Source organism: Ixodes scapularis, unplaced genomic scaffold, assembly GCF_016920785.2.
Source record: "Ixodes scapularis isolate PalLabHiFi unplaced genomic scaffold, ASM1692078v2 PGA_scaffold3__209_contigs__length_174095766, whole genome shotgun sequence".
Taxonomy (NCBI): Eukaryota; Metazoa; Arthropoda; class Arachnida; order Ixodida; family Ixodidae; genus Ixodes; species Ixodes scapularis.
Window position 1 is genome coordinate 65,067,252 of NW_024609868.1, and position 20,162 is coordinate 65,087,413.

Genomic DNA, 20,162 nt, shown 5'->3' on the forward strand with positions numbered 1-20,162 from the left:
AGAGAAGAGGGGAAGGAAAAACTCCCGTCTTCTCGAGAATCCCTTTTGAGTGTTCCAAAAGTAGCTATTGCCGCCCCACAAGATTATAGAAGATTAACCCGTCACTCAAAATTCGTACAAAAGCAGCCGCTTCGGTGGCTGGAACGACTAGGCCATCCCCTCGACGGTAGCTTCGCCGTAGCTTTGCTCGTCCCGAGACGACCTACGTCACGATTGCGTCGGATGTCACGTGCTCTAAGCTGGGCCTTCTCCGGGCAATCGCTAGAGTGGGCCGCTTATAACAAAAAATACTGCCACCAGGCTTAAAATACAAACGTGCGATTGTCATTTACGGATATTGTGGATTATATTCAACCTATTTTTGAACACAACCGATATATTTCAAATTTCGTTGAAGTATCGCTTGGACGCAAGCTATTTGACGGGCTTATTGAAAAGCATCCAAAAAGTTTCAGTACCGACAACAGCTTAGAAACGTCCTTGCAATATTCGTCGCCCTACTCCGTTTGTTGTTCGTTTTGTAGTAAAATAAAAAGAAAAGAAAAGAGAAGGATGTCAAACCAGATTTTCGCCACCTTTATTTCCGTCCTACAAGGTTAAAAATATGCAAAAGTCTGCATGTTATCACTAAAAATCGCTACTGATGACAGCGCTTAAGACTAGCAAGCGGCGAAAAATCAAATGACCGTTTCTGAGGTGGAGCTGGAGTACATGAGATTGTCTCACCGGATATTTCAAAATTAACATCTCTTTGCTGCTTCCGCACTTCGAAGCATGGCGACCGCGGCTGGTTCAAAAATATTTCAGAATATCCCTGTACCTATCTTATTCATACTTATTTCCTGCTTGGTTTCATTCGGAAAAGCAAGTAAGCCTGCTGAGATGAGTTCGCGTGCTGCGTTTATTCACTCGAACCAGACATTTGGCGTAGGATGCAGTCGGCAGTCGCATTCGACCCGCTTTATAATTCCTGCATTTTCAGATTTCAGACAATTTGCGGACGAGCCTCTGCAACTAGTTAAACCAGACCTAAACCACAAAAGGCTTGTGTTGGTGAAGGAAAATATAAAGGTAAGGAACTTAACTTACATTTCGAGGCTTCGGCTTCATTCATTCCGTGTTCGACCGCCGATGATGACAAATCTCTGCGCAAATTTGAAGAGTCTCTGCCGAGAGTGTCTTCCACGAAGGAAGATCACCGCATTGAGGCTCTTTGTGAAGAGTTGAAAACGTCTGAGTGTGGCAAGCTATCAAAGAAAAAGAAGAAGAAAGTCACGATGTGGCGCGTTTTATTGCTCTATGGCGGGTCTTCCACAATCTGATTCATGCTTCGTGTGGGGTCTTCCTCGCAGGTCGTGTCTAAAATTGAGGGGCCCGTGGCGACCATAGCCGTCGTCGGGAAGTTCCACTCCGGCAAGTCTTTCCTCATGAACCAACTGATGGGGAAGACCAAGGGATTCGGAATAGGCCCCACGGTCCGACCTGAAACGATGGGCATCTGGATGTGGGGACAGGTAGTCATGATGAGTAAAGCTATACGCACTCCGGAGTGCACTTCGGACGGAAATGGCTATACGCACTCCGCGGAGAGCTCATACCGCTTGGGCCACCCTTTCCGAACGACGCGTGTATCACTGGGGAGCTCGTTAACACAGCCCCTCGCCTGCGTTCACGCCGCTTCGCGGCTGCAGTATGCGGCTGCTAATTACAAAACTTAACCAGTACACGCCGCTTCGCGGCGTCCAGCCGGAAACCCAAGCCCCGCTGTTCCCGATCGCACCTACGAAAAGGGAGTCCCATACCATTTAGTTCTGTGAAGTTTCGTCGACAATAATGAAACATGAGGAATTACTGTTACGAACACGCTCGTTTCGTACTTAATCCGTCGACAACATTTGGTTTTTTTTAGTGTTCATCGCAAAAAAGAAATGTCGTAAATATTGCCAAATGCCTCGACAAAACAAAATGTTCGAGAAAAAAAAAAAAAACAGGCCCACCGGTGGATCGAACCTGCATCCACTTGCGTATAAAGCGGAAACTTTAACCCCTATGCTATGCCATCTCTTTTTTTTTTTTTTTTTTGGCAAACGAAACAAGTTTAGTTACATGTTATTTGCAGACATCCTTGCAGTAGGTTCCGCAAACATTATACAAGACCAAATTGAAAAATTCCGGAGACGAAAGCTACTTCCTCCGACCATGCGGCAAAGCTTCACGGTACTTTTCCCGAAGAAATCTAAACAGGGCCCTATTTCCGAGGTCGGGGACTTTCGGCCCATCAGTCTTCTTTGCTCTGATTATAAAATCCTGGCCAAGATCCTCGCAAGGCGACTTGACACAGGGCTCAAATCCATCATAGAGCCCCATGAGACTTACAGCCTTCGCGGGAGGGAAATATCCAGGAACCTCCACATCATGCGGGCGATCGGCGAGGCGACGGCGGAGGGTCACCAGTCCCTGGCGGTCCTGCAGCTGGACCTGCAGCAGGCCTTCGACCGGGTGTCCCACAGGTTCCTCCTGGCGGCGCTGGATCGATTCGGCGTGGGGGAGGAGCTGCGGGGGTGGATCGCGCTCTGCTACCGAGACATCTCCACGCGCCTTCTCATCAACAGTCAGAGGGGAGGTCCCATCTCCATCGGGAGGTCGGTTCAGCAGTGCTGCCCCCTCTCGCCCATCCTCTTTGCGCTGCAGTTGGAGCCACTCTGCCGGGCAGTCAATGCGGACCCATCCATCTCAGGTTTACGGCTTGGGGACAAAGACGTCCGCGTGCTGGCCTTCGCAGACGACGACTCGTCTATCTGCTCGTCCAAGGTGCAGGTGCAGACCATCCTGCAACACGTGGACCGGTTCTGCGCTGCCTCAGGGGCCATGATCAGCAAGTCGGCGGGGGCGTGGCTCGGTGCATGGGAGACTATGCCAAGAACTTTCGGAGGTATAGGATGGAGCACTTCGCTCGACGGCTACCTGGGTGCGCCTCTGGACCCGCAGCGATCAACGGCCGCAGTGTGGAGACCGACCGCCAACTCCGTTGCCGCCAAGCTGTCGCCCTGGCGGTGCAGAAACTTGTCTTTCTTCAGCCGAGCTCACATGTGCAACACAGTCAGCTACCCCGCCGTGCTGTACAAGGCTCAGGCCATCTGCTGCCCGGGCAGCCAGGACGGAAAGGTACACCGGAGCTGGGCCATGTTCGTGTGGAAGACTGCCATGGAAAGCACATGAAGTAGCAACCTCTTTCTGCACCAAGAGAGCGGCGGTCTGGGCCTCGTTAACATTGTGCTCAAGTTGCACGTGCAGTGTTTTCTGCTCTTCCGGGATGCGAGGGACCCGACCTTCGTCGCCGTGCTGCACCACCTTGGATTCTCACATCTCGGGAATTAGAGGGTGAGCACGAGTGGCCGTACGACCAAGAAAGCCGCCCTGCGGTTCTACAAGGAAATTGCCAGCTCCATTGAGTTTCTGCAGGCCCAATTTTCCTGGGAGTACCTGGTGACCGTCAGAAAGAGGCGGCTGTACTGGGATGCCGTTTCCGCATCCTTCTTGCCACCGCTCTACAGACAACCATTGACGTCCGACGACGCGGCGCAACTTTACAAACTCGTGCGAATCCTCCCGTCCCTGTGGCGACAAGGGACTTCTTCGTCCGGATGCGCATGGAGGTCCTTCCAGTTAAAACCTGGCTCAATCACAAGGGGTTCTTCATGCCATAGTCCCTAAACTGCAACCTTTGCGGGGCGCCCGAGACCATCCAGCGCGTCCTAGTCGAGTGTAGTAACGCCTACCTCTCCTGGGACGAGATGAGGACGACGTTTAAGCTCCGGGACTCCTTCGAAGTAGAGTGGAGCGCTTTCAAGTATCTGCAACTCGAGGAGAGGAATAAGACGGAGGTGGTGCACATGATGATGTTGCTAGGCCTGCACGCCATCTGGCAGTCGCGTACCTCAATGGTGCAATGCCACCTCGACGCGCTTCCAACCTGGAGCTACTTCGTGTCCACGTTGGGGTGGGTGCTCTCGGTGACGTCGTGGCAGGTGAATGCGGGTGATTGGGAGTGCATCAAGCGAGAACTCGAGGAAGGGCGTTGCCGATGCGTGAAACGACGTACGTCAAGCGTGGGAAACTGGCGAGTTCCTGTGAACTGTAGGCGCGTTGGCGTTGGCTGAGGTGCATGGTGCGCAAAAGTGGACCGTGGCTATTCCCCCTTATAATTGCACGTCTATATTGTTCGATTTATTTATATATTTTTTTCGTACAGATTGTATAACTGTTGACGCGGTCTCATACTGTATCGTTTGTTTCCTCTGAATAGTTTCCTATGCTATGCTATCGCTCAGAAAACTCGTTGTGACCATTTGTTTTATACGAGTTTAGCGGAGTGCATATAGCCATTTCCGTCCGAAGTGCACTCTGGAGTGCATATAGCTTTACTCAATAGAGTGTGATAATATTTATGTGCTTACTACAATGTGATTCTGGGTGGCGTGCAAGGCTGTGCAGAGAGGTTAGAACCCGTACGCGAGCACGTCTGCCAGCCCGCCACTGAAGAGGTAGGGTCCACGAACGTTTGTCTTTCGTGGTTCGCTTGCTTCCTGGTGTTTTTTTTTACATACCTTTTTTACGCTGCCTTGCTCTTTGTGTTTTTGTAAACAATAAACAATTTTCTCAGCGATATACTCGACATATCTTGTAGCAATACAGGTTGTAATCACATTTTTACTGGCAGCAATGTACCCCTCGGGTTCAACTAAACGAAAGCTGAACAGTTTTTTTAATCACAGTGTCTAGAGTTACGTCCGAGAGAACCCAACGTCGCTGTACATAAATTTTTTTTAATTGCATCCGACGTAACCCTAAAAAAACAAAATTAAAGTTATATCCGACATAATGTAAAATAAAAATTAAAGCTACATCCGAAATAACTCCACTTAAATATTTTGTTATGCCTGGCGCAATTCTAGTTTAGTACTTAAAATCATGTTCTGACTGTCCTGTTGTGAAATCTCTAACGTGAGGGTCCATGCCTTCACCACTCTTCAGTGGCAACTTGATTTAGCGTGTAGCCGTGACACAAACGCACTGGGGGTTCTCCGCTCTTTGACCGTGGTATTGGTATCGCATGCAGCAACCAGTTACCAAATCGTTACAGAAAGTTTGAGTATGTAACCTTCTAAGAACTGCAAAAAGAAAAAATATAATGTTGCCTCTTTTGCGTGTTGAAACCAACTGAATGCAACGACTTTGTCCAGCCCCCTCTGCCACGACGTCAACTAAGGCCCCGGCTGAGGGGCGTGGAACTACGTGATTTTATGATTACAACATCGTAACTTCATTTCAGTTTTGTTTGAATGATCTGACAAAGCGGGACACAAGACCCAGTTTCCTAGTACGTGGGACGTAACCTTAAATTGTATTGTAGGTTACGTCAGACGTAACTTTAACTTTTGTTTTTGGGTTACGTCGGACGTAACACTAGGCACCACATTTTTTTTTTAATTTTAAAAAGCTGTAAGAGTAAAAATTACATCAGATGTCACCGATTATGTGTCGACACTTTTTACAGTTAACGGGGGGAGAGAGGTTCATTGCAAGCCGTGTGGCAATCGGTGCAAGTGTTTTCTAATATAAACTTTTCAGTTTCAGTCCTGCCCAATTTTCGTGCAGGAACTGAATTCAGGAGCCAAACTATAGAGAGTCATTCCTGACTTCTTTGAGCTTCCCTTTAAGTTGCTATTTCTCTTTTCTTTCTTCCTTACTCATCAAACACTGTGTTGCTATATGATTGTGGCGAGTAGTATAATACGAAGCTATTAACTCTGAATTTTCTGAATAATGGAGAAATCTTTAGAATTATTGACCTAGAAAATTGCCAACCTTACCTATGAAGAAGAAGTAGGAAGAATATAAAGAAACTGACTATGAAGGCCCAGCATGTGCCATAACGACCACATATCATGGCACAGGCTACACGTGCGATTTATGGTGACCAAAATATTTTTCTTCCTCCTTTTCTATTAAAATATCTAGTTGCGAGTCAGCACTCTGTTCTATCCGGTGTGTCTCTTCCCTTTATGTCCTTTTGCGCTGTGTATTTTTTTATTATGTACAACCTTACCTCGTTTTCAGCCACTGAAGGTCAGGCTACCCTCAGGGCAGAATTTATCTCTAATCTTCTTGGACACTGAAGGCAAGTGGTTTTATATCTTGCATCTCATAGAGCCAAAGTTAAGCCTAATGAATTTTGTTGCAGGCTTTGCCGCAAACAATGTCTCTGAAAACTATGATGCCAAGATTTTTGCTGTTGCAACCCTTATCAGCTCGCACCTGATCTACAACTCAGTCAAGATAATCGACCAAGCTGACATTGACTACCTGGAGCTATTGGCCAGACGCACACAGGCAGGATACCTCCTTTTTATGTGATTAGATTTCCTAAAACGAATCTGCCATCAAGAAACATGCTCCACCCCCGAAAGATAACCCACCCCTATGTTTGGCACAATTTGATATTGTTTTAAAAACACCGTAAGATAGTCAACTTTCAGTAATTCCAGGGCCCTGGCCAATTCTGACCTCGGCAGAAATAGTGTTACTTAGCCACGACGGGAGATAAGCGAGCATTGTTGAGTGGGAAGGTCAGTCACTAGTTCCATAGGTCACAAAATCCAAAACTACAGTGAAGTTCTGAGAGAACACCCGGCCCTGGGAGATCGCCCATCCTGTTTTTCTGGCTAAATATCTGTAAAAATAAGAATTCCCAAACATCGCCTACCCCTTGATTCTTGTTGGACGTCGCGCGATGTTTGACGAGAATCTCATCAACTGCGCAGTTTGCTGTACCGGCACGTCTAACAAGCGAGTTCATAGCAGGTTCCCACGTTTTTGTCTGCGATCTGCGCACGCGATATCGGCTCTCTTAACACGCGAGTTGTTCCCACGTGTATGTTCCACCGTGAAATGCGAATCTGCTGCGTCTGCAATCTGGTATCCGTTCCCGTGACATAAAATTTGTAGCGGATTCCCGCCTGTATTTGCATCGTGAAATACGATTTTGCTGCGTTCGCAATCTGTGTTACTTTTTCCCTTAACATAAGGGTTTGTAGCGGATTCCCGCATTTTTGTCCGCGATCTGCGTGCACGGTATCGGTTCCCGTGACGGGCCAGTTCGTAGCGGGTTCCCGCGTGTTTATTGCACCATTAAACTTGAATCTGCTCCGTCCACGATTTGCGGTATTTGTTCCTGTGAGATGCGAGTTCTTGACTGGTTTCCGCGGGGCCTTCGCACCGTGAAGCTCGAATCTGCTGTGTCCACAACCTGCGGTATCCTTTCCCGTGACGCAGGATTTTGTAGCGAATTCCTGCGTGTTTATTGCATCGTGAAACACGAATTTGCGGTATCGGTTCCCGCATTAGGTAGTTGTAGCCCGTGCCGGGGTGTTTATAATTAATTTTCGATAAAGTTTTGCTGTGGCATCCCCAAAGATAGCCCACCCCATGTTTTTTGACTATTTATCTCTTTAATTTGTGTGGGCGTTCTTTCGAAACATTACGGTAGCATTTTTTTTCTCATTTTTTATTTGCACATTGAAAGTTAGCTTACTCCTTATTTTAACATGATTTGCCTTCGATTTTAGGTGGGCTATCTCTTGGGATATTACTGTAGCCTCCAAATGAATGAAACTTCACAATAAATGTAGAGGATTATTTTCAGTTTAGGTAATGGTTACTTTACCATATAACCATATGTAGATGTCATTCTCTTTTTAAAACTTTTGAATTGGCAGTTAGAATGAGTCATTCATTGTTGTGTTATGTGGACATGTCATTTGCTCTGTGTCAGTTGTTATACCTGGGAGGTGTCGGTTATTAGTGGTCCATCATTGGTTTTTCTCTGTTGCAGCTCTTTGCCTTGCGGTCGCAATTGTCTCGTGCCAAATGGAACGACGGTTTCGTCCATGATCTGCTCAGCTTTCCGCCACTGCTTTGGGTAAGTTTGTGAAAGCAATCTTCCTGTTTAATCTGTGCATTAGTCACGTTTAGTTCTTTGCACTGGAGGCGCTCGGATGTACTTGGTTTCATTCACAAGTGGATAAGCAGACAAAAACGAGCAGAACATATCCAACAAAGTGAACATCTTCTAAAATATTAATTTTTTGCTAAAAGTTATTAGCCTTCCAAAAGAAAAATAGAAGTGTTTTCTCGTCCTTTCCCCACCTTTCATAGGTATCTTCCATAGTCTCCTAATCGAGCCTCACTATTTGGTGTTAAACCCCCTATTTCACAAAGAAATTTATCTTTTATTAATGTATTGGGATGTACCTGCTATAATGCTTCAGCACCGTGGGTTTTTGTAAATAATTAAATAAAACTCGCGGGCACCCTTACTTTTGGGAACGTGGCAAACTTCTGCGGGAATGTTGACAGGAGATGAATCCAAGCTCGGTGGCATCCTCCATCTTGAGGAAATCAAAAGAACTTCACTTGGGACACTTTGATTGTACCATTGCGCATCGAGCTCCCAAGAGCACAACACTGGTGCATTTCTAGAGCGTAGCTCTCACCCAGTTGCTCGCTAGTGATCCAAGAGTCATCGCGCGCCCACCCAGAAACAAGCGAGAACAAGATAACCTGGAAGTATTTCTCACCTCCTGTCATGGCGGCCGGAGGCTGCCCGAATACCCTGTTAAGAAAACACTTTCTACTTGAAGATAATGGCAAGAAGTGTAATGAAGGAGCAATGCACAAAGTAATAAAACCCAAAAGAAACCCCCCAAAATGCAATCACCAGAAGCCAGATTCACGAACAGCTTCTTATTTTACAACAACTTAGCTAAGAAGTTTCCTTTGTAAGTTAAGAACATCGTAAGAAGAGAAGAAATCGGTGTTCACAAACACGCTTTGAAGTCAGAGGAGAAAAGCGACGTTCTTGTACGGAAAAACTAGAACTTACCGGTGCTATTGCTATAGCGTTGGCGTCTTTGAAAGCACAAACAACCAATCGGAGAGCTCGGCATGGTTTGGAGCACTTACATTTTTAACAACAAACACAGACGGCCTTTCCACCACTGATTGTCTGGGGTCCGTGTCCGTGCACGGATATGTCGACGCTAGCACAATTTAAACACGCCCGAATGCCAAGGCCGGGATGCATAACCGCTTCCGTTGACTCCTACGAACTCAATCGCTACGAAGTCAACACAACTGTCATCGTTGGTAAAAGACGGCCCGTGCCAGTCGTTTGCAAAGTGACGTAGATAGAAACAAATCGCCGCAACGTTTCTCGCAGCCTCGAAGATGCAGGAGTGATCCGACGTTAAAAATATATACGTTCGAACTACGAGAATGTCACCAAGAGCCACGTAAATACCTCTTTACACTCGAAGCGGACGCGCGCTTTTGATTGAGGTGCTAGATTCGTGGTGTTGGACCGCGAATCGGTAAGCGCTTCGGAACCAATCTTTTGCGATTGCAACTCTATAGTGCCGTGACACTCGGCAAAGAGAGGTTGGACCAACATTGAGTTGCTCCCACAAACTGTTATAGCTCGACAGTGACGTGCAGTTGTGTCAGAATAAAAACGGCATACTAATAACGAAGTGTACATACCGTGTTGCGAAGGTAATCCATACGGCAATTATTTGAGCTCTATATCACATAAAACAAGGAGATAAAATCAATGTGAGTCACTTTTCGACGACAGCGTTCGCCACCGCTGCCTCGGAAAACAAGATAACAATGGGTCCGGGGAGGAGATTAACCTCTTAATCTAAAATTGAGGTCAGCGATCAAACTATAATACGGGAAGGGTCCACAAGGGTCGCACGGGCATATTCCATTCAGCACGCCAGCCGGTCGTGGGCATACGGTCTTGGCCAAGGACCGTCAGAGCAATGTTGTGCCGAGTCGGAGTTCCTGCTAGGCCTATACTGCCGAGCTCGCTTGGTCGGGGTCTGTGGAATCGTGGCTGTTGGAGCTTTTTGCGGGTGTTTGGGGGTCCAGCATTCTTGTTCGTTGTTTCGTCGTGGTCTGTTTCAAGTACTCTTTACTTTTTTCCTGCTGCTTGAAGTCGGGACGCGCGAGAGGAGCACGTAGAAAAGTAAACATTTATTGGTCGTCGCGACCAAGTGACTGAGCGACGCTGTCAGCCATGCAGATTTGATCGTAAAAAGTGCGTAAGACAGCTCCGGAGCTGTCGTAGGATACCGCCGTAACCTGCGCAAAACTTACGATAATTTTTTTTCGTGAATACGAATTTGTTCTTACGTTTTGTCTTACGCACATTTTCGGCGTAAGATTGTTTCGTGAATCTGGCCTCAGTTCTAGAAATTTGCTAGAGACCCGGGGAGACAAGAAACCCAGGTCTACTTGTAGTAGGCGAAGGGAACTGGTCGTCACCCTGTGAATTGCGTGGGTTTGCATCTGTTTTCTTTAGCATCGGGTTCTACTGTTAAACTCTCCGCAAGGAAAGTGACACGTACAGGCATTTTGCTAACTCTTTGCATTCATTTCTCAAGTTGTGCCCAACAACTCATTAGGGGCTATGTGAAGCATGAAAGGCAATCTCATAGCTCGGTTTGTAATAAGCAATGTCCAAAGTGAGGCGCTTGTGAGTCAAAAATGAATGCCTCGTGCCTTTTGCAACGATGCACAAAGGAATCAAGGGCACGTGTGCAACTAAGACACCTTCCTTATTTCGCTGCTTGAGATCGGGGTGCTGTTCAGAGCTCTCGCAAATTGTTAAAGGCGGTGGTGTTAAGTTATAGACTGTTCCCTTTCCCGTCTGGAAGTGCAGGTGGTGCAGGACTTTGTGCAGACAACTCTTGACAATGAGACACCTACCCAGTGGTTGCACCGGCTCATGGAAACTCACAGCAGAGAGAGCGAAGACTACAAGATCAGCCTACTTGGTGAGAGAAGGACGCATACTTTTTATGTGCAGATGCCTTCTTCATCATCTTCATAAACTTCTTATGCCACCTCCATAAAGTTCTCATGCTTGCCCTTGTAGGTTGGCCATTTTCTTAATCTTGATTTCCCAGCAGGCTATTAATGTGAATGCTTTAACTGTTTCATGGAGCGAGCTGACGTCATCAGTTGGAAGCGCGGAAACGGCAGATAGTTTCCGCGTGCCTTCGGTTCCATTAGCTGGCGCGCGTCGACGGGACTCCCGTTGGCCGCTGCGTCATGGCCTCCAAGATACCGAAGCGCGCGCGCGCTAGTACACAGCAGAAGACAAAGGGAACGGACGAGTGGCTTGCATGCTTTCGCATTCAGAACTCGTAAGAAATGCTTAGGTGTACCTCGAGCTTTTTTTTTATGCTGTTGCAGGGGCGGATCCAGAACTCCGTTTTGGGGTGGACGAAAAAATTTGCAAGGATACTATTCTCCCATTCGACTGAGTGGTTCTCCAAGTTCAGAGTACAAGTGTGCCTGCTAGGTTGCGACCTACCCTATTCTGAACCCTCATCCTTAAGTACCGAGCCTTCTACCACCTGGCAGGCCGGTAATCTGTTTTATTTGGGGGGAGGGAGGTCGGGTTGGGGGTCGGGGGTCGGGGGTCGAAGTCGGGGTCAGGGTCGGGGGTCTACCCACTTAAAATTGCCCTCCGAGAAGGAGGAAGGGGGGGGGGCGACTTAGTTTTTGGGGGGGGCGGCTGCCCCCGTCGCCCCCTCTTGGATCCGCCCCTGTGCTGTTGATGGCAAAATGTACCCAGTTGAAAGAAAGATATAAGACGTAACTATGTTAGTGTGTGTTCATGTCGTGCCTAATAGGTGTCTGTGGTACAAAGTTTGTTTCCTTTGTCCTCCAGATATTTTTAAATCGCTGGAGTGTCACACTCTCTTTTTGCCTGCCGTCAAGCGCCTTCTTCTGACTGATTTATCCGAGGTAAGAGCATAATGACACTGATTTCTGTCATACTTTTTAATAAAGGCTCTTTCACACTCTTGCAGCCGAGTACGACCGAGAGTGACAAGACCGGTTTTTAATCCTCTTACGACGTCTTGGGACCAGCTCCGCAGCAGTGCACTTGATCCTAAGATGTCGCAAGAGGATTAAAAACCGGTTCTGTCTCTCTCGGTCTTACTCGGTTGCAAGAGTGTGAACGAGCCTTAACTGCTTACAAAGTTGAGGAGAGGGGGAGGGGAGGTTATTTAAGATTGGTCTATTCATGCCCTTCGTCGTTAAGCAATTACTTTGAAGTGCCTTCCTGAGCTCACCTGTCTAACATAGTGCTGACGTTAAAGGGGCCATGAAGCGAATTTTCGGCTGGAATAAATTAATTTAGATTGGGATTTTACTAATAGCATATTGTTTAATGGGCAAAAGAAAGAAGGTAGAAAGGCAAAAGCCTGCTTTTCAATACAAATTTCTTAAAACAAAGCGGACTATTTTTTCTTTGAAAGCTCTCTGCCTTTTCAGTGCGATACATCTGCAGTGCCCAAGTACTGAAATCACGTCAGCCGGCCCCAGCTCACGCATTGGACACAAGCACTGCATCCCTGTGCTATCTGACTGTACTCCGTTCACCCTTGAGCTGACAGTGCAGTGGGAGCTACACGCTTGCCAGATCAATCAGCTGCCTCCCTCTCATCACCTGACCCCATTTTGTGCACGTGGGTATACGTGAGGAAGCTTGATCATGTGGCAAAAAGATAGAAGTGTGACTGGCCTAACGAGCACGTAGCTTCCACAGCACTGTGAGCTTATGGGTAATGGAGGATAGTTGCGTGCAGTAAACTCGGCCCTGTACCTTTGTTAACACTGTGCAATTTGTGAGTTGAGGAGGAAAGCTAAGAACGAAGAAATAGAAAAGTCATTTCATGGCCCTTTAATTTTTTCGCTTACATTGAAGGCAGGAAAGAAAAAGTAAGCTTTTACATCATCTTGTTCACAAAAGTTGACAAAACAATAACATTAGTATGCAGTAACTCTTTGTATTCACAAATATCTCGCTACAAAATCTGGCAAGGTGCCCATAAGTATTTGTTAATAATTTTAGTTTATACATAGGGTACTTTTTCACAACAGTTTTTTTCTGTATGCAGGCCAGGGAAGAAGACCTCACAGAAGAGTACATTGAGGAGAGAGATGCTCTTTCTAAAAAGCTCCTTGCAACCTTAGTGCCAAAGACAAAGAATGGTATCACTGTGTTTCTATTGCTATTTATTTATTTTTTTTCTAAAAAGAATGTACAAGACTTTTTGCAGTGCAAAACTCTGAAACTCTGTCCAAAAGTGTAACCCTACCAGAGATGATAAAGTGTGAAAATGTTAGTCATCACTTTTCATTCAAGTATGGTGCCATGCACAAAAGATCAATTGTTGGGAAATACTTTAAGTATGTTACACTAAAAGTACTACCGTAGAGTACAGTGCATCCACCCATTCTACACTAAGTGCCCATTCCCAAATTTGTAAAATCTGGGAAAATACGCACAGTACATTTATATGTAAAAATGATGACCGGACAAGCGCCCATCCCCCTTTTTTTGCACTTATTTTTGAATTTTGAGTGGGTGCTTGCTTGGTATTTTGCGGCATTTTTGCAGAAAAAGTATTTTTTGCCGAAAAAGTACTTAAAGTATTTCTTCTGGTACTTTTCAGAGAAAAGTATAACTCCAGACTTCAAAGTATGTTCCCCAAATGTGGTCTTGTTAAATTTATATCACAAAATTATGCTTTGTCAACTCTGAAGAAATTCTGGGAGGAATATTCTACTCTCACCAAAACGCGAGGAGACGTTTTTCTCTTTTTCTGCGGGGGACGACTCTCCCGTTGCATTTCAAACTCTTACTACTACTCGCTTGGTCAGCGGAAGCAAGGAGGTTATCCTTCACTTGAGCATTGCTTGCGGAAGCTACTGGGCTGTTGTCATGCTCTCTTTATTAGGAAAGGCTGTGTCAAAAAGTACTTATTTATTTTATTTACAGAAACAACCTGCAGCGCCGAAGCATTATAGCAGGGAAACACAAAATAAAACACATACTCACGAACATAAATGCAATGGCAAAATACAATAAGTACTGTTAAATGAAAGAACACGCACAAACTCTTTGAAAGGTTATTGTATTTATAGTACTTTACTTGAAGTACATTGTGCTTGGCATACTTTTTTATTTTACTACTTTACTTTTTCTACTTAAAGTACATGACCTTTCATTTACTTTGTACTTTATGTCAAGGACTTTTTAGATGTACTTTACCCAACGCTGGAGACGTTACAGGAAGGGTTACCTAAAACAGCGCACAAGCACAGGAGGAAGAAACTAGAACACAGCTAAGAGTGCTTACTTCCAGCTTATGTATTGTCAAAGAAAAAGAAAGAAGCTTCAGACATAAAGCCTACGTGTACCCACAAGGTAAAAAGAAGAAAGAAGAAAAAACGGATACATTACTAAGTTGCGGTAGAAAAGGAGAAAACGAAGACATTATGAGGTCACAACAAAAAAAAAGAAAGAAAAAACAGTAAGAAAAAAAAAAAACATTTGCATAAAGTACAGGCCGGCCCCGCTGGCCTGATTTTCGGATGTTGTAGCCTTCTAAAATTTCTCTAGTTTGCCAATTTCAAAATCGTTCTAATATTGTTTTGTCCGAATACATAATTTATTTATTCACAATACCTTACAGGCTCTTTTCCAGAGCATTGAGTAAGTTGGGAGTCAGCACTTTTTCCTGTGTTCTATTTTCTTCCTCCTGTGCTTGTGTGCTGTTTTGGATATGTCTTCTTAGTGCCAGGTAGCTTAACTCTCTACATTATTACAGAAAGTTTCTGAAAAGTTTGAATGAAAGAGTGGTGCTTATAGAACCTGTGAATAAGTGCAGTATTATACCAGTGAGGGACACCATCTTTTCATTTCAAATTTTTTTTCAATTGCTTCAACTTGTTCCTTATGTAGCATTGCGGGATGAAAAACTTTCACATACCCAGTGTTTTTGTCAAGACTCGAATATTTCTAAAATGAGGGTGGTTTAGAAGAAAACAAACTTTCCAGGAACAAACTGCCAGCCACAGCAAGTGTCGGGGATTGCAAAAAAAAGATACTAATTTGCAAAATATCTAAAAATTATGTTTTAATTAGGGAAAATAAACATAAGGTTCCAATTAGAAATTTGCTGCGTGTCATTGAAAACCCTTAAATCTGTCAATTTTAGGACGACTTGAAGCATGTGGGAAGTGGGGGTTGCACTAAAGTTAGCACTCATGCAGCAGGTGCAAGGTGGACGATGCGAAAACATGGATGATATTCTTATTATTTGTGTTTTCATGTATTTGATTATTTGCTCCATTATAATTAAAAAATTTTACCCCAGAACCCTGCCTTGGTTAAGATGAAACCACCCTAATGTCTTCGTAATGTATACCTTCTTCAGGAAGACCAATCACAGGAGCTGAACTCGTCACACTTTTTGAGGTCCTTGTGGAGGCCTCTAATGATGGCTCTCTTGCTGATGTGAGTGAAGCTCCTCTGCTTTATGTATTTGTGGCAGATAAGGGCCAGTTTCTGAGTCTTCATTTTGTTTGGGATGCATGGTGCAGTTCTTTTTTGTCGCAAACTAACTTGGCCATCTCAATAAAACTGCACGAATAGGTACCAAGCCGTTGGACTTCCTTTGTCGAACGAATAATGGATTCTTCTACCGAAGACTGCACTCACTTCTATGAGTCTGAGATGCAAGTCCTTTTTAAGAAAAACGACGACGGACCTGTCAAAGAAGGTGTCCTTGTGGTGAGTGAATGTTGGCATGGCAAACTGCAAAACTCTGGCTACACAGTACCCTTATTATTGGCCCTAGGGTGGTAGGCCCGACACACACGCTGCTCAAAGAGGGTAGTTTCATGTCTGGAAACTGTAGAACACTTTTTACGGAAACTTCATGCATAAGCTGAAGGGGATTAAAGACCTCGCCATAAAATGGTCAGAAGACCTTCTACCGTCGAATACAGTACTGGTATACAGTTCTAGACATTAAACTCGCCCTCTCTGAGCAGCATGTGTGTTGGGCCCACCACCCTAAGGCCAATAGGCCCTTGTTACCATACGACTCATCCCACTCAAAGCTGGTTAAAAAAGGAATAGTCAATTTGTGTTTCATGAGCACCTTAAGGTCTTGCTACCATGCCATGCGCTCGAGTTTAACTGAGCAGTATGAGCGCTTGCTGTGTGCCGGTTTTCCAAAGGCTGTGCTTGTATCTGTAGCAGAAGGTGTCCTTAAGAAACTGCGAAGGGGTGTTAGTACACGCTCAGATGCACTCCAAAAGGAGAGACAAAAGGTGGCAGTTGTGCCGTACATGCCCAAAACAGCGCACAACCTAAAAAAGATAGCAAAACTTGTAAACACAAAAGTTGTTTTATCTGCACCTGAAAAGCTCGCCGAGATGTGCAAATTGACAGACCCGTTTCACAAAGCACCGGCGGGCAGCTTAAAGAAGCACAGGAGTCCCTTCGTCACTTGCGCAAAAGGTGTAGTGTATCAGACTCCACTGTTATGTGGAAAGAAATATGTTGGCCAGCCAGGCAGGTATTTTAATGACAGAGTAAGAAAGCACAATCAGAGATTTCGGAATGGCCATCTTTAGTGTCATTGTCATGACTGCGGGTGCAAACATTTATATGCCACATGTACTGTTCTCGCCAAACATAAAGACAAGACGGAGAAATAATTGAGGCTGACATCATCAAAAGTTCTGGCATCAGCGTGGCCTCAATTGGCTTGGCAGAAAAAGAGATAGCGTACTTGCAATCAGTGACGGGGCGTCGGATTGGTTGAGGGTTTTGCAGTTGCGCAGTGTGAATGCACAATGTTCTCTGATTAAGCAGTTGAAAGTTAGCATTTTGTGTTGTCTATTCTTCCACTGTCCATGTTCTAAAGTGCAATCATGTTTTCGAATTCACAATACCAATTTGCCAAACAATCAGCACTTAATCATTTATTGTGAAAGTGCATTTTCCAAGTTTTATGTGGGAATTCTTTTTGTTTATTTTAATCTGCATGGTAATCATTTACTTTTTTTTTTTCCTGATTTGTTTCATGATCTTAGGAGTGGCATGCTCAAGCAAAGAAGAAATCATTCACTCTTCTCACACAGTTGCTGCATGGGTAAAACACTTTATACTTTTCTTGGTTGGTCTTGTTTTGTGAACAGTCGTGTGTAGCTCTCTGTAAAAAGGCAAATTTGAAGGGATGCTGCACAAGTTTCTTTCGGTTTCCTAAAAGTGTTGTATTTTTGCTTGATTAAAGAATTTTTAGGATTAATAGCGTTTATTTTTTAGCATTCCTTCCTACTTTTGAGGCGGTGTCGTCAGTACGGTTTGTTCATTTTGTGATTAATTTGTGGGACAAAACATTACTATTTGTATAGATTAGGCCTTGGACAGTGTTTTCTGAGGCACCTTTGCTAAATGCATCCACTAAAAAGATTCCTAAAAATCACTTTAGCTTTTCCCCAAGATTGTGGGGAGGTGTGTGTGAAAGGTAGATTTTCCAGCACGACTGGCTGTAGAATGAAGAATTTTGATGAAAACGTTTAGACCTGCAGTTGTTATTTTGCTTAGTGTCTTCTTCAGTGAGATGCTTATACAGCTCTTCTGAAGCTGTCCAGGGTTTTCCTCTTTCTATGGTCACTGGTAGGGTGAGGACGGCAGAGGGGAGTTTCGATCGTCCCTTCTCCAACACGAGCTTCAGTCCTTCGATAACGCTTCGGCGTCTCGTGCAACTCCAGCACGCGCGTGCTGGAGGCCAGGCACTCGAAAGACACGCCCTGCCACTTTCATTCTGTTGGGGACTGTAGTACCCCCTTTCAGCCGTGCCAATTTATTTACGAGTTTCACGTGCGGTTCTAGAGGCGCGCTCAGACAGGTGTTTGCAGTACAGTCCTCCTTTCTGTTTAGTTTTAGCATTCTAGTTTTTAATGGGGAACCCTTTTTGTCTAGCCTAGGGTAGTGTACAGAGGCAACCTGATGCCAGGGTTCATGGTAGTATCAAACTGCTGCATCTCCAGGTTGTCAGATGCCCTCGAGTCGGCAAGCACTCAGCTAGGAAAGAACCTGGAAAGCCTTCATGCCAGGCAGCGAGACTTGAACTCCAAGAAGGTTCGGCTCTTCTGCTCCAACCAGGAACAGAAATATCTGGTCAGTATTGCCTCTCCAGAATAATTGACCCTCTGTATTGAAGCAACCTCCCACTCGTTCCTTCCTTACTTTTTTTTTTTGTAATTTTTTACATGTCCACGCATTGTGTAGCTCACTGCTGAAGGTCATGCCAGGGGCATTGCCCTCCCCATCAACTCTGCCATACTTGAGCGAGACCTCGGTGCCTACGCAGAGAGTCTAGTCACGGACTTTGCCAAGGAACTGGATAGTGTTCTTGAGGAAGAGGACAAGAAGACATACACCAGATCACTCAAGGTTTGCTCCTGCTTTGGTGCTGTTGTTCTCGTATGAAAGCTCAATCGTGCCTCGATGCAAAACAAGACATCTGCTGGAGGGTCTTTACAGTGATGGCTCGTAGCACACCTTCGAGTTAATAACGTAGACCCGCATGTACGACCTGCGGAGGCAAGAAACTGGGTGGAAATTGTTGTTTCAGCATAATAACAAAGCCTGTCCAGATAGCAGTGGTTGCTACCTTCCCATGCCTTCCTTATATTGTTGGGGTGAGAACGACAGGGCATCTCTTTGGAACACCCAACGTCCAGCACTCGCTTGTTACCTTTTGCCATACATTGGCTGCACGCACACGCTCTAGGTTCTTGAGACGCCGCTGTCAAATGTAGGGTGCTCGCGCTGGAGACGGGACAACCGCGGTTCTCGCCCTGCCGTTCTCACCCTTTCGGTGACCATAGGTTCTGCTGTGCCGTTTTTGAGCAAGTCGATAAAGTGGATCCTAAATGTACGAAATTGTAGCGCTAACCTGTTGCAAGGAACACTTAAGTTGCTAGTTCCAGAAAGGTTAATGTCTAACATGTAAAGCTGTGTTAGATACACTGGTATTTGTGGCAAGTTCTTATATTTCTTTTACATAGTGTAAAAAAGGCTGTTTATGCACTCAGTAATGCCAATGTTTGCCTTGTTGGCTCCATAGCTGCCCGATTTTGCTTTTATGCTGCACTGACATCAGTAACAACTGCTTCATATACCCCAACAATGGTTAACCGGACAAAATGTAAAAACAAACTCCCTATACCTTGTACTTATGCCCCTTTCCGTTGTAACGTTTTTTGTGTTATGATCTCTAATTTGTGAGGGCTTCTGCTCTAATGCTGTTTTATATCCATTTTTTTTCGCCCCATTTTCCCTTCTGACTTTTTGGGGTGAATCGCAGCAATCACTTGCGCATTTGATCGATGCCACCCAACTCCAGAATGAGCGTGCCTTGGAAGCTGTCTTTGAGAAAGCTGTGGCTGCAGCGTCTGGTGAGAGAGTGCCACCTATTTTTTTAATGAGTGAGATGTGACTGAAATGCTCCACGTTTGAATAAAAATGGATTGTGTATTCTCCTTTCATTTCTCAGATACCTTCTCATCTAAAGCTGCTGTATCAGAAGCTCTAACTGATCAACAACTGACGAGAGCAGCAAAAGAAGGGATGGACGCTGCTTTTCAGGTACATGCTTGTTTTTGTTATAGATGCCATGTTTGTGTCACAACTCTTGAATTTAGGCCATGCTAAAAAAGGGGCACAGCTTCAGTTTAGTCTTGGGAAGGTTAGTGTCTTATTTAGACAGCCTTTACCATTTTCTTGGTGTTCTATCTCATTTAATGTTTTTCGACAATTGTTCTGATTTGAGTTGTACCATGGCTTTATAGGTTTTCGATTCGGAATGCAAGAGGTTCTCAAGCGAAAAGAAGTATGGTCTTCATGAGGCACTGCTGAAGGTGAGTTTTTATGAGCGGTACATTTTGCAGCGGAGCTGAGTGCTTGAACACAAACCTGCTGCTACCATTGGTTTATGGCTTTGTGGCAACAGCTACCAAGCTGGAATGTATTTTGAGCAATCTGGGAAAGTTCAGTGAGGAGGAAGGGGAGGTGGGGGGGGGACTTGCACTGTGCATCCAGAATAAGGCTCGCGAAAATGCTAGATATCCAGTCATTTTTCCTTGCTTTCATTTGATGTATATAGTAGTATGCATTTTAATGCAGTCTTTTTTTGCATGTGCCTATGTGTTTG

General features: G+C 45.1%; 1 protein-coding gene across 1 annotated transcript in view; it reads left to right on the top strand.

The window, feature by feature from the left end:
• The first annotated feature begins 713 nt into the window (after nt 1-713).
• Nucleotides 714-20,162, top strand: part of LOC115315832 (guanylate-binding protein 2) — a 33,980-nt gene continuing 14,531 nt past the window's right edge. Inside the window, exons 1-17 of the mRNA XM_042292469.1 lie at nt 714-868; nt 983-1,071; nt 1,353-1,514; nt 6,121-6,181; nt 6,245-6,393; nt 7,895-7,981; nt 10,787-10,901; nt 11,804-11,880; nt 13,041-13,134; nt 15,366-15,445; nt 15,584-15,721; nt 17,035-17,093; nt 17,995-18,124; nt 18,236-18,400; nt 19,317-19,407; nt 19,506-19,597; nt 19,801-19,869. Coding sequence (XP_042148403.1) covers nt 775-868; nt 983-1,071; nt 1,353-1,514; nt 6,121-6,181; nt 6,245-6,393; nt 7,895-7,981; nt 10,787-10,901; nt 11,804-11,880; nt 13,041-13,134; nt 15,366-15,445; nt 15,584-15,721; nt 17,035-17,093; nt 17,995-18,124; nt 18,236-18,400; nt 19,317-19,407; nt 19,506-19,597; nt 19,801-19,869 — 1,752 coding nt within the window. The 5' untranslated portion in view covers nt 714-774. The remainder of the gene's footprint in view (nt 869-982; nt 1,072-1,352; nt 1,515-6,120; nt 6,182-6,244; nt 6,394-7,894; nt 7,982-10,786; nt 10,902-11,803; nt 11,881-13,040; nt 13,135-15,365; nt 15,446-15,583; nt 15,722-17,034; nt 17,094-17,994; nt 18,125-18,235; nt 18,401-19,316; nt 19,408-19,505; nt 19,598-19,800; nt 19,870-20,162) is intronic.